The 13,695-nt window shown below is 48.5% G+C and overlaps 1 protein-coding gene across 4 annotated transcripts in view; it reads right to left on the bottom strand.

Moving 5' to 3' along the window:
- twz (BTB/POZ domain-containing protein twz) overlaps positions 1-13,695 on the bottom strand; it is a 304,566-nt gene that overhangs the window by 256,865 nt on the left and 34,006 nt on the right. For all 4 annotated transcript variants that reach the window (XM_053786127.2, XM_053786126.2, XM_053786125.2 and 1 more), the window contains exon 2: positions 1,667-1,720. In XM_053786127.2, the coding sequence (XP_053642102.1) occupies positions 1,667-1,704 (38 nt within the window). In that variant the 5' untranslated portion in view covers positions 1,705-1,720. The remainder of the gene's footprint in view (positions 1-1,666; positions 1,721-13,695) is intronic.

The raw sequence follows: 13,695 nt of genomic DNA, 5'->3' as shown, positions 1-13,695 counted from the left end.
CCCACCATCAACAACACTGTGCACCTTCCCTTGTTCAGAACCCACCATCAACAACACTGTGAACCTTCCCTTGTTCAGAACCCACCATCAACAACACTGAACCTTCCCTTGTTCAGAACCCACCATCAACAACACTGTGAACCTTCCCTTGTTCAGAACCCACCATCAACAACACTGTGCACCTTCCCTTGTTCAGAACCCACCATCAACAACACTGTGCACCTTCCCTTGTTCAGAACCCACCATCAACAACACTGTGAACCTTCCCTTGTTCAGAACCCACCATCAACAACACTGAACCTTCCCTTGTTCAGAACCCACCATCAACAACACTGTGAACCTTCCCTTGTTCAGAACCCACCATCAACAACACTGTGCACCTTCCCTTGTTCAGAACCCACCATCAACAACACTGTGAACCTTCCCTTGTTCAGAACCCACCATCAACAACACTGAACCTTCCCTTGTTCAGAACCCACCATCAACAACACTGTGAACCTTCCCTTGTTCAGAACCCACCATCAACAACACTGTGCACCTTCCCTTGTTCAGAACCCACCATCAACAACACTGAACCTTCCCTTGTTCAGAACCCACCATCAACAACACTGTGAACCTTCCCTTGTTCAGAACCCACCATCAACAACACTGTGAACCTTCCCTTGTTCAGAACCCGTCAATGAACACACGCTTGAAGCCACCGAAACCAACATTTAAATTATGTTAATAAGCTGACAAAATGTGCACCACTGAGCTTAATCTTAAGAGAAGAATCATCCTTTTCATAAGCTGTATCAGATGTTACAGACTCAAGCAGTTTAAATCAGTAATATTCAATTTATTTCACGAAAAATAAACCAAACTTAAAACTCTGTTAGAGCAGAGCTTACTTAGTTATTGGGCTGTGCAAGTCCTATTTTGTCAATTTTATTGAGCAAATGAGGATAGTGGCTTCAGTGCAGTAACTAGCGAATGCCTCTTCTGATCGACTTCAAACTTTCAAAACTGGCGTATCTTAGTGGATAGTTCGGATTTGCTTTTTTTTTTGTTGTTGCCGTTGTCCATGGGCTACGTACGCCCCAGTTAACCATTTTTACTGAAGAAATTGATTTAGATTTTGCCAGCGAAGTGGCTAATTTACTCTGCGCACCATATACCTTAGCGCAAGAGCATATGGATACACAAGATGCATAGGAACTAGTTTATTAGTTTCCATGAGAACTTTTGAATGCTTTATCTGATGAGTTTCAAATCTTCACTGCTGATATTTGTGTTAGAAACTTGTGCCACACTCTGCACTATTCCTTTTGCGTGTGTTGATGTAGATTGGGCTGGGAATATGGGATGCGGGAGATACCTTCCCCTAACTATAGTAACTCAATACTAATTCTGTACTACATTTATGTACACTCTATGGTAACTTTACATTAAATGTATAGTAACAATGATTATATAGGAACATCGGGTGTACAAGGTTAATGTTCACAGGTGTGGGAATGAAGACAATATATGGAACAAACATTTTGTGGGAAAACGTTTCGCTCATGGTAGTGCTTTATAAAGCCTTGATAAAGCTAGATAAAGCTCTACCCTGAACGAGACGTGGTCAGAATAAAACAAGGTTGTAGGGTGATAGAGAATGTGGTTGAAAAGTCAGGAAACTCACCTGCTAGAAGACTTGGAGACGAGCTTCTCCACCTGCATCGTGGCGGTGGACACCCTGAAACATAGGTGGTATTAGTGGTGCAGTAGTAGTACGTGGTGGTGTTAGTGGTGCAGTAGTAGTAGGTGGTGGTGTTAGTGGTGCAGTAGTAGTAGGTGGTGGTGTTAGTGGTGCAGTAGTAGTAGGTGGTGGTGTTAGTGGTGCAGTAGTAGTAGGTGGTGGTGTTAGTGGTGCAGTAGTAGTAGGTGGTGGTGTTAGTGGTGCAGTAGTAGTAGTAGTAGTAGTAATAGGTGATATTAATGGTAGGTGGTATTAATGGTAGGTGGTATTAGTGATGCAGGTGGTATGAGTGCAGATATTTGAGATCAGATGCATTAAAATGTATTTTTTTTTCAAAACTTGTTTTCACACATCAGCTGATATAATTCTCCCTCCGCCAACTATTGCAGTCTAGGACAGGTGTAGCATGCCTGCTGTTAGGACAGGTGTAGCATGCCTGCTGTTAGGACAGGTGTAGCATGCCTGCTGTTAGGACAGGTGTAGCATGCCTGCTGTTAGGACAGGTGTAGCATGCCAGCCGTTAGGACAGGTGTAACATGGTTGCTGTTAGGACAGGTGTAGCATGCCTGCCGTTAGGAGAGGTGTAGCATGCCTGCTGTTAGGACAGGTGTAGCATGCTTGCTGTTAGGACAGGTGTAGCATGCCTGCTGTTAGGACAGGTGTAGCATGCCTGCTGTTAGGACAGGTGTAGCATGCCTGCTGTTAGGACAGGTGTAGCATGCCTGCTGTTAGGACAGGTGTAGCATGTCTGCTGTTAGGACAGGTGTAGCATGCCTGCTGTTAGAACAGGTGTAGCATGTCTGCTGTTAGGACAGGTGTAGCATGCCTGCTGTTAGGACAGGTGTAGCATGTCTGCTGTTAGGACAGGTGTAGCATGCCTGCTGTTAGGACAGGTGTAGCATGCCTGCTGTTAGGACAGGTGTAGCATGCCTGCTGTTAGGACAGGTGTAGCATGTCTGCTGTTAGGACAGGTGTAGCATGCCTGCTGTTAGGACAGGTGTAGCATGTCTGCTGTTAGGACAGGTGTAGCATGCCTGCTGTTAGGACAGGTGTAGCATGTCTGCTGTTAGGACAGGTGTAGCATGCCTGCTGTTAGGACAGGTGTAGCATGCCTGCTGTTAGGACAGGTGTAGCATGCCTGCTGTTAGGACAGGTGTAGCATGTCTGCTGTTAGGACAGGTGTAGCATGCCTGCTGTTAGGACAGGTGTAGCATGTCTGCTGTTAGGACAGGTGTAGCATGCCTGCTGTTAGGACAGGTGTAGCATGTCTGCTGTTAGGACAGGTGTAGCATGCCTGCTGTTAGGACAGGTGTAGCATGCCTGCTGTTAGGACAGGTGTAGCATGCCTGCTGTTAGGACAGGTGTAGCATGCCTGCTGTTAGGACAGGTGTAGCATGCCTGCTGTTAGGACAGGTGTAGCATGCCTGCTGTTAGGACAGGTGTAGCATGCCTTCTGTTAGGACAGGTGTAGCATGCCTGCTGTTAGGACAGGTGTAGCATGCCTGCTGTTAGGACAGGTGTAGCATGCCTGCTGTTAGGACAGGTGTAGCATGCCTGCTGTTAGGACAGGTATAGCATGCCTTCTGTTAGGACAGGTGTAGCATGCCTGCTGTTAGGACAGGTGTAGCATGCCTGCTGTTAGGACAGGTGTAGCATGCCTGCTGTTAGGACAGGTGTAGCATGCCTGCTGTTAGGACAGGTGTAGCATGCCTGCTGTTAGGACAGGTGTAGCATGCCTGCTGTTAGGACAGGTGTAGCATGCCTGCTGTTAGGACAGGTGTAGCATGCCAGCCGTTAGGACAGGTGTAGCATGGTTGCTGTTAGGACAGGTGTAGCATGCCTGCCGTTAGGAGAGGTGTAGCATGCCTGCTGTTAGGACAGGTGTAGCATGCTTGCTGTTAGGACAGGTGTAGCATGCCTGCTGTTAGGACAGGTGTAGAATGCCTGCTGTTAGGACGGGTGTAGCATGCCTGCCGTTAGGACAGGTGTAGCATGCCTGCTGTTAGGACAGGTGTAGCATGCCTGCTGTTAGGACAGGTGTAGCATGCCTGCTGTTAGGACAGGTGTAGCATGCCTGCTGTTAGGACAGGTGTAGCATGCCTGCTGTTAGGACAGGTGTAGCATGCCTGCTGTTAGGACAGGTGTAGCATGCCTGCCGTTAGGACAGGTGTAGCATGCCTGCTGTTAGGACAGGTGTAGCATGCTTGCTGTTAGGACAGGTGTAGCATGCCTGCTGTTAGGACAGGTGTAGCATGCCTGCCGTTAGGACAGGTGTAGCATGCCTGCTGTTAGGACAAGTGTAGCATGCCTGCTGTTAGGACAGGAGTAGCATGCCTGCTGTTAGGACAGGTGTAGCATGCCTGCTGTTAGGACAGGTGTAGCATGCCTGCTGTTAGGACAGGTGTAGCATGCCTGCTGTTAGGACAGGTGTAGCATGCCTGCCGTTAGGACAGGTGTAGCATGCCTGCTGTTAGGACAGGTGTAGCATGCCTGCTGTTAGGACAGGTGTAGCATGCCTGCTGTTAGGACAGGTGTAGCATGCCTGCTGTTAGGACAGGTGTAGCATGCTTGCTGTTAGGACAGGTGTAGCATGCCTGCTGTTAGGACAGGTGTAGCATGCCTGCCGTTAGGACAGGTGTAGCATGCCTGCTGTTAGGACAGGTGTAGCATGCCTGCTGTTAGGACAGGTGTAGCATGCCTGCTGTTAGGACAGGTGTAGCATGCCTGCTGTTAGGACAGGTGTAGCATGCCTGCCGTTAGGACAGGTGTAGCATGCCTGCTGTTAGGACAGGTGTAGCATGCCTGCTGTTAGGACAGGTGTAGCATGCCTGCTGTTAGGACAGGTGTAGCATGCCTGCTGTTAGGACAGGTGTAGCATGCCTGCTGTTAGGACAGGTGTAGCATGCCTGCTGTTAGGACAGGTGTAGCATGCCTGCTGTTAGGACAGGTGTAGCATGCCTGCTGTTAGGACAGGTGTAGCATGCCTGCTGTTAGGACAGGTGTAGCATGCCTGCTGTTAGGACAGGTGTAGCATGCCTTCTGTTAGGACAGGTGTAGCATGCCTGCTGTCAGGACAGGTGTAGCATGCCTGCTGTTAGGACAGGTGTAGCATTCCTGCTGTTAGGACAGGTGTAGCATGCCTGCTGTTAGGACAGGTGTAGCATGCCTGCTGTTAGGACAGGTGTAGCATGCCTGCTGTTAGGACAGGTGTAGCATGCCTGCCGTTAGGACAGGTGTAGCATGCTTGCTGTTAGGACAGGTGTAGCATGCCTGCCGTTAGGACAGGTGTAGCATGCCTGCTGTTAGGACAGGTGTAGCATGCTTGCTGTTAGGACAGGTGTAGCATGCCTGCTGTTAGGACAGGTGTAGAATGCCTGCTGTTAGGACGGGTGTAGCATGCCTGCCGTTAGGACAGGTGTAGCATGCCTGCTGTTAGGACAGGTGTAGCATGCCTGCCGTTAGGACAGGTGTAGCATGCCTGCTGTTAGGACAGGTGTAGCATGCTTGCTGTTAGAACAGGTGTAGCATGCCTGCTGTTAGGACAGGTGTAGCATGCCTGCCGTTAGGACAGGTGTAGCATGCCTGCTGTTAGGACAAGTGTAGCATGCCTGTTGTTAGGACAGGTGTAGCATGCCTGCTGTTAGGACAGGTGTAGCATGCCTGCTGTTAGGACAGGTGTAGCATGCCTGCTGTTAGGACAGGTGTAGCATGCCTGCTGTTAGGACAGGTGTAGCATGCCTGCCGTTAGGACAGGTGTAGCATGCCTGCTGTTAGGACAGGTGTAGTATGCCTGCTGTTAGGACAGGTGTAGCATGCCTGCTGTTAGGACAGGTGTAGCATGCCTGCTGTTAGGACAGGTGTAGCATGCTTGCTGTTAGGACAGGTGTAGCATGCCTGCTGTTAGGACAGGTGTAGCATGCCTGCCGTTAGGACAGGTGTAGCATGCCTGCTGTTAGGACAGGTGTAGCATGCCTGCTGTTAGGACAGGTGTAGCATGCCTGCTGTTAGGACAGGTGTAGCATGCCTGCTGTTAGGACAAGTGTAGCATGCCTGCTGTTAGGACAGGTGTAGCATGCCTGCCGTTAGGACAGGTGTAGCATGCCTGCTGTTAGGATAGGTGTAGCATGCCTGCTGTTAGGACAGGTGTAGCATGCCTGCTGTTAGGACAGGTGTAGCATGCCTGCTGTTAGGACAGGTGTAGCATGCCTGCTGTTAGGACAGGTGTAGCATGCCTGCTGTTAGGACAGGTGTAGCATGCCTGCTGTTAGGACAGGTGTAGCATGCCTGCTGTTAGGACAGGTGTAGCATGCCTGCTGTTAGGACAGGTGTAGCATGCCTGCCGTTAGGACAGGTGTAGCATGCTTGCTGTTAGGACAGGTGTAGCATGCCTGCTGTTAGGACAGGTGTAGCATGCCTGCTGTTAGGACAGGTGTAGCATGCCTGCTGTTAGGACAGGTGTAGCATGCCTGCTGTTAGGACAGGTGTAGGGTGCTTGCTGTTAGGACAGGTGTAGCATGCTTGCTGTTAGGACAGGTGTAGGGTGCTTGCTGTTAGGACAGGTGTAGCATGCTTGCTGTTAGGACAGGTGTAGCATGCCTGCCGTTAGGACAGGTGTAGCATGCCTGCTGTTAGGACAGGTGTAGCATGCTTGCTGTTAGGACAGGTGTAGCATGCCTGCTGTTAGGACAGGTGTAGAATGCCTGCTGTTAGGACGGGTGTAGAATGCCTGCCTTTAGGACAGGTGTAGCATGCCTGCTGTTAGGACAGGTGTAGCATGCCTGCCGTTAGGACAGGTATATAATGCCTGCTGTTAGGACAGGTGTAGCATGCTTGCTGTTAGGACAGGTGTAGCATGCCTGCTGTTAGGACAGGTGTAGCATGCCTGCCGTTAGGACAGGTGTAGCATGCCTGCTGTTAGGACAAGTGTAGCATGCCTGCTGTTAGGACAGGTGTAGCATGCCTGCTGTTAGGACAGGTGTAGCATGCCTTCTGTTAGGACAGGTGTAGCATGCCTGCTGTTAGGACAGGTGTAGCATGCCTGCTGTTAGGACAGGTGTAGCATGCCTGCCGTTAGGACAGGTGTAGCATGCCTGCTGTTAGGACAGGTGTAGCATGCCTGCTGTTAGGACAGGTGTAGCATGCCTGCTGTTAGGACAGGTGTAGCATGCCTGCTGTTAGGACAGGTGTAGCATGCTTGCTGTTAGGACAGGTGTAGCATGCCTGCTGTTAGGACAGGTGTAGCATGCCTGCCGTTAGGACAGGTGTAGCATGCCTGCTGTTAGGACAGGTGTAGCATGCCTGCTGTTAGGACAGGTGTAGCATGCCTGCTGTTAGGACAGGTGTAGCATGCCTGCTGTTAGGACAGGTGTAGCATGCCTGCTGTTAGGACAAGTGTAGCATGCCTGCTGTTAGGACAGGTGTAGCATGCCTGCCGTTAGGACAGGTGTAGCATGCCTGCTGTTAGGATAGGTGTAGCATGCCTGCTGTTAGGACAGGTGTAGCATGCCTGCTGTTAGGACAGGTGTAGCATGCCTGCTGTTAGGACAGGTGTAGCATGCCTGCCGTTAGGACAGGTGTAGCATGCCTGCTGTTAGGACAGGTGTAGCATGCCTGCTGTTATGACAGGTGTAGCATGCCTGCTGTTAGGACAGGTGTAGCATGCTTGCTGTTAGGACATGTGTAGCATGCCTGCTGTTAGGACAGGTGTAGTATGCTTGCTGTTAGGACAGGTGTAGCATGCCTGCTGTTAGGACAGGTGTAGCATGCCTGCTGTTAGGACAGGTGTAGCATGCCTGCTGTTAGGACAGGTGTAGCATGCCTGCTGTTAGGACAGGTGTAGCATGCCTGCTGTTAGGACAGGTGTAGCATGCTTGCTGTTAGGACAGGTGTAGCATGCCTGCCGTTAGGACAGGTGTAGCATGCCTGCCGTTAGGACATGTGTAGCATGCCTACTGTTAGGACAGGTGTAGCATGCTTGCTGTTAGGACAGGTGTAGGGTGCTTGCTGTTAGGACAGGTGTAGCATGCTTGCTGTTAGGACAGGTGTAGCATGCCTGACGTTAGGACAGGTGTAGCATGCCTGCCGTTAGGACAGGTGTAGCATGCCTGCTGTTAGGACAGGTGTAGCATGCCTGCTGTTAGGACAGGTGTAGCATGCCTGCTGTTAGGACAGGTGTAGCATGCCTGCTGTTAGGACAGGTGTAGCATGCCTGCTGTTAGGACAGGTGTAGCATGCCTGCCCCGCCTCCAGGCAATCGGACTTCCACATCTGATACATTCCTCACTAACTATACTCCTACAATCCAAAGATTGAAATTTATGGTGTAAACCCTGGTAAGGTATAACAATCCTCGAAGTCGGTCACAAGTGTATGCCGATGTCACAGGTATATTACAATGTCACAGGTGTATCGCAGTGTCACAGGTGCAGCCCAGTGTCACAGGTGTATCACAGGTGTACTACAGTGTCACAGGTGCATCCCAGTGTCACAGGTGTATCACAGGTGCATCCCAGTGTCACAAGTGTATCACAGGTGTATCCCAGTCTGTTCACAAACAATATCACATTGACAACTACACGGCGACCCACAACTAATTTGAACCTTCCATTATTACTCACTATCAACCCACAAGTCAACTTTTGCAAAGAAAAACAAAATATATGAAAATTCTGCTTGTTTGACAAGATAAAATGGCACACACACAAAATACAAAATCATCACTACAAATGAAGAGTAAAACAATAGTTTATTATCTAAATCAGAAAAAAAATAATGTTTGACGTGTGTGTCCACATTTGAATATATAACAATAGTGTTCATAAAAATACCAAAAACTCCAAAGGTTTAATTAAGCTTTATGGGCGGACAGAAGAGAACATTAATATTGTGGCGCTCGCGCGTGCTTCTCTCTCTATATTTATGTATGTCGTGCCGAATAGGTAAAATTTGCTATTAATTTCTGCATTAACATAAATGAAAAAAAAAATATGTATTTAAACGTATAAGAGAAATTTTAGAAGACTTAATTTTAAATGAGTTCTTGGTAAATGACCAGTTTTACCTATTTGGCAATATATATATATATATGTATATATATATGTATGTATATATATATATATATATATATATATATATATATATATATATATATATATATATATATATATATATATATATATATATATATATATATATAGTATTGTAACCATGAACGAGTGGTATTTAATCAATAACAACAATACGACTAGCCGGAGGATCGACCCCGTGTTGTTTTAGCCCCCCTCATGGTGGGCGAAAATTCACGACGATCTAACCCACTGGACCATACAATCCTACAAGGATCACGAGGACTGCTGGGTGCGTGAACTTGTAGGATTGTATGGATTGATTGTGTGTGTGTGTGTGTGTGTGTGTGTGTGTGTGTGTGTGTGTGTGTGTGTGTGTGTACTCACCTAGTTGTACTCACCTAGTTGAGGTTGCGGGGGTCGAGTCCGAGCTCCTGGCCCCGCCTCTTCACTGATCGCTACTAGGTCACTCTCCCTGAGCCGTGAGCTTTATCGTACCTCTGCTTAAAGCTATGTATGGATCCTGCCTCCACTACATCGCTTCCCAAACTATTCCACTTACTGACTACTCTGTGGCTGAAGAAATACTTCCTAACATCCCTGTGATTCATCTGTGTCTTTAGCTTCCAACTGTGTCCCCTTGTTACTGTGTCCAATCTCTGGAACATCCTGTTTTTGTCCACCTTGTCAATTCCTCTCAGTATTTTGTATGTCGTTATCATGTCCCCCCTATCTCTCCTGTCCTCCAGTGTCGTCAGGTTGATTTCCCTTAACCTCTCCTCGTAGGACATACCTCTTAGCTCTGGGACTAGTCTTGTTGCAAACCTTTGCACTTTCTCTAGTTTCTTTACGTGCTTGGCTAGGTGTGGGTTCCAAACTGGTGCCGCATACTCCAATATGGGCCTAACGTATACGGTGTACAGGGTCCTGAACGATTCCTTATTAAGATGTCGGAATGCTGTTCTGAGGTTTGCTAGGCGCCCATATGCTGCAGCAGTTATTTGGTTGATGTGCGCTTCAGGAGATGTGCCTGGTGTTATACTCACCCCAAGATCTTTTTCCTTGAGTGAGGTTTGTAGTCTCTGACCCCCTAGACTGTACTCCGTCTGCGGCCTTCTTTGCCCTTCCCCAATCTTCATGACTTTGCACTTGGTGGGATTGAACTCCAGGAGCCAATTGCTGGACCAGTTCTGCAGCCTGTCCAGATCCCTTTGTAGTTCTGCCTGGTCTTCGATCGAGTGTATTCTTCTCATCAACTTCACGTCATCTGCAAACAGGGACACCTCAGAGTCTATTCCTTCCGTCATGTCGTTCACAAATACCAGAAACAGCACTGGTCCTAGGACTGACCCCTGCGGGACCCCGCTGGTCACAGGTGCCCACTCTGACACCTCGCCACGTACCATGACTCGCTGCTGTCTTCCTGACAAGTATTCCCTGATCCATTGTAGTGCCTTCCCTGTTATCCCTGCTTGGTCCTCCAGTTTTTGCACCAATCTCTTGTGTGGAACTGTGTCAAACGCCTTCTTGCAGTCCAAGAAAATGCAATCCACCCACCCCTCTCTCTCTTGTCTTACTGCTGTCACCATGTCATAGAACTCCAGTAGGTTTGTGACACAGGATTTCCCGTCCCTGAAACCATGCTGGCTGCTGTTGATGAGATCATTCCTTTCTAGGTGTTCCACCACTCTTCTCCTGATAATCTTCTCCATGATTTTGCATACTATACATGTCAGTGACACTGGTCTGTAGTTTAATGCTTCATGTCTGTCTCCTTTTTTAAAGATTGGGACTACATTTGCTGTCTTCCATGCCTCAGGCAATCTCCCGGTTTCGATAGATGTATTGAATATTGTTGTTAGGGGTACACATAGCGCCTCTGCTCCCTCTCTCAATACCCATGGGGAGATGTTATCTGGCCCCATTGCCTTTGAGGTATCTAGCTCACTCAGAAGCCTCTTCACTTCTTCCTCGGTTGTGTGCACTGTGTCCAGCACTTGGTGGTGTGCCCCACCTCTCCGTCTTTCTGGAGTCCCTTCTGTCTCCTCTGTGAACACTTCTTTGAATCTCTTGTTGAGTTCTTCACATACTTCCCGGTCATTTCCTGTTGTCTCTCCTCCTTCCTTCCTTAGCCTGATTACCTGGTCCTTGACTGTTGTTTTCCTCCTGATGTGGCTGTACAACAGTTTCGGGTCAGATTTGGCTTTCGCTGCTATGTCATTTTCATATTGTCTTTGGGCCTCCCTTCTTATCTGTGCATATTCATTTCTGGCTCTACGACTGTTCTCCTTATTCTCCTGGGTCCTTTGCCTTCTATATTTCTTCCATTCCCTAGCACACTTGGTTTTTGCCTCCCTGCACCTTTGGGTAAACCATGGGCTCATCCTGGCTTTTTCATTACTCCTGTTACCCTTGGGTACAAACCTCTCCTCAGCCTCCTTGCATTTTATTGCTACATATTCCATCATCTCATTAACTGGTTTCCCTGCCAGTTCTCTGTCCCACTGAACCCCGTTCAGGTAGTTCCTCATTCCTGTGTAGTCCCCTTTCTTGTAGTTTGGCTTCATTCGTCCTGGCCTTCCTGCTTCTCCCTCCACTTGTAGCTCTACTGTGTATTCGAAGCTTACAACCACATGGTCACTGGCCCCAAGGGGTCTTTCATATGTGATGTCCTCGATATCTGCACTACTGAAGGTGAATACTAAGTCCAGCCTTGCTGGTTCATCCTCTCCTCTCTCTCTTGTAGTGTCCCTTACGTGTTGGTACATGAAGTTCTCCAGTACCACCTCCATCATCTTAGCCCTCCAAGTATCTTGGCCCCCATGTGGGTCCAAGTTCTCCCAATCTATCTCCTTGTGGTTAAAGTCACCCATGATCAGGAGCTTTGCCCTGCATGCATGAGCTCTTCTGGCCACTCTAGCCAGTGTGTCAACCATCGCTCTATTGCTCTCGTCGTACTCTTGCCTTGGCCTCCTGCTGTTCTGTGGTGGGTTATACATCACTGCTATTACCACCTTGGGACCTCCAGAGTGAAGTGTTCCCACTATGTAATCACTTTCTTCTCCGCTATCTTCTCTCTCCAGCTCATCAAAATTCCAGCGATTTTTGATCAGCAACGCCACTCCTCCACCCCCCCTGTTCCCTCTGTCTTTCCTCAGGATTTGGTATCCCGTTGGATACGTGTGTGTGTGTGTGTGTGTGTGTGTGTGTGTGTGTGTGTGTGTGTGTGTGTGTGTGTGTGTGTGTGTGTGTGTGTGTGTCTGTCTGTCTGTCTCTGTCTGTCTGTCTGTCTGTCTGCGTGTGTGTGTGTGTGTGTGTGTGTGTGTGTGTGTGTGTGTGTGTGTGTGTGTGTGTGTGTGTGTGTGTGTGTGTGTGTGTGTGTGTGTGTGTGTGTGTGTGTGTGTGTGTGTGTGTGTGTCTGTCTGTCTGTCTGTCTGTCTGTCTGTCTGTCTCGTGCTGAATATCGACGGACAAAGCACAAAGGCGCTTCCTGTGATTGTGTCTGCTTGGACGTCCTTCTCTCTTCTGCAACATTGCAAACTCCTGATGATATGTTGATTGCAACACGAAAGGTATAGAACATTCAACTTCCGCCGTGGTTCTTTTGTATCTGGTTGTTTTTCACATATAATATCATGTGCAGATAAGCCACAGGAAGGACTGGGGATCAAAATAACCCTTTTAATACAAGTCGTCATTAGAAGATAGATCATTGAATGAATTGGCTTGGGGTGTAGCTGGGAATTCCAGGTATCGGAAAAAGTCCGGTGCCGCATGTTCTGTCTAAAGTGGAGTGGAGACGAGTTGTTTTTAGGGATTTGACGTGCTGTTGGAGTGTGAGCAAGATAAGGTTTATGAAGGGTACTTAGGGAAACCTGCTAGTTGTACTTGAGTGATGGAGGTGGAAAGTACAATACCTGCTCTCTGAAAGAAGGGTGAGGGATGTTGCTGCTCTGAGAAGTCATTTGAATTGTGACGTTTGCACACTTCTGGAAAGACAACTGTTGAACGGGGAAGGGGGGGGAGTCACTACCTCGGTGGGAGGCGCCTAGTCTTGCAGCGGACCCGTGTGTGAGGTTGAGCAGTGTGGAACAGTGGTAATAGTTCATAAATCTCTGTTGGGTTTAGTGTAATGTATCTTCCTTATGAAGGAGTGTGAGTTAGCTCTGCCTAGGTTGGGTCAGTAGACCTGCACCAGTGCTCCTTCCTTCTTATGTTGTGAGAAGCGTTACATGCAGTAATGGGTTGAGACAAGCGCTCCCCAGAGGGTTTTACGAGCCAGCCCGGGTGTGTGATGTGTCCGCTGCTGATCCCGCCTCTCTGGTGGCTGTGTTCACCATGTCTGGCGCGGATTTTATCGGGACGCACAGCGATAGCAGAGGTGCTCATTTGTAGTGGTACAACGGGCAAAGCTACTCACAGCCTGGGAACACACAGCAGGGAAACCAAGGAAATGTGGTGGAGGTTTTTTTTTTGTGGTAGAAGCATTAATACTAGCAGCTGGATTGCTAGTAGCAGAAACAAGGGTAACAACAATTAAGATATAGATAAGATTTTGTTCTGATTTTTAACCCCGAAGGGTTAGCCACACAGGTTAAGGGGCGCGTAAGTTCCCCCGTCTTTTAATAACATGTTTATCTTTCCACAATAATCTGCCTGGTGGCTAAAGCTCCCGCTTCACACACGGAGGGCCCGGGTTCGATTCCCGACGGGTGGAAACATTTCGACGTGTTTCCTTACACCTGTTGTCCTGTTCACCTAGCAGCAAATAGGTACCTGGGTGTTAGTCGACTGGTGTGGGTCGCATCCTGGGGGACAAGATTGAGGACCCCAATGGAAATAAGTTAGACAGTCCTCGATGACGCACTGACTTTCTTGGGTTATCCTGGGTGGCTAACCCTCCGGGGT

This window comes from Cherax quadricarinatus, chromosome 50 (assembly GCF_038502225.1).
Source record: "Cherax quadricarinatus isolate ZL_2023a chromosome 50, ASM3850222v1, whole genome shotgun sequence".
In the NCBI taxonomy this organism is placed as follows: Eukaryota; Metazoa; Arthropoda; class Malacostraca; order Decapoda; family Parastacidae; genus Cherax; species Cherax quadricarinatus.
The sequence above is the reverse complement of the archived record's forward strand: the minus strand, read 5'-3'. Positions and strand labels throughout refer to the sequence as shown.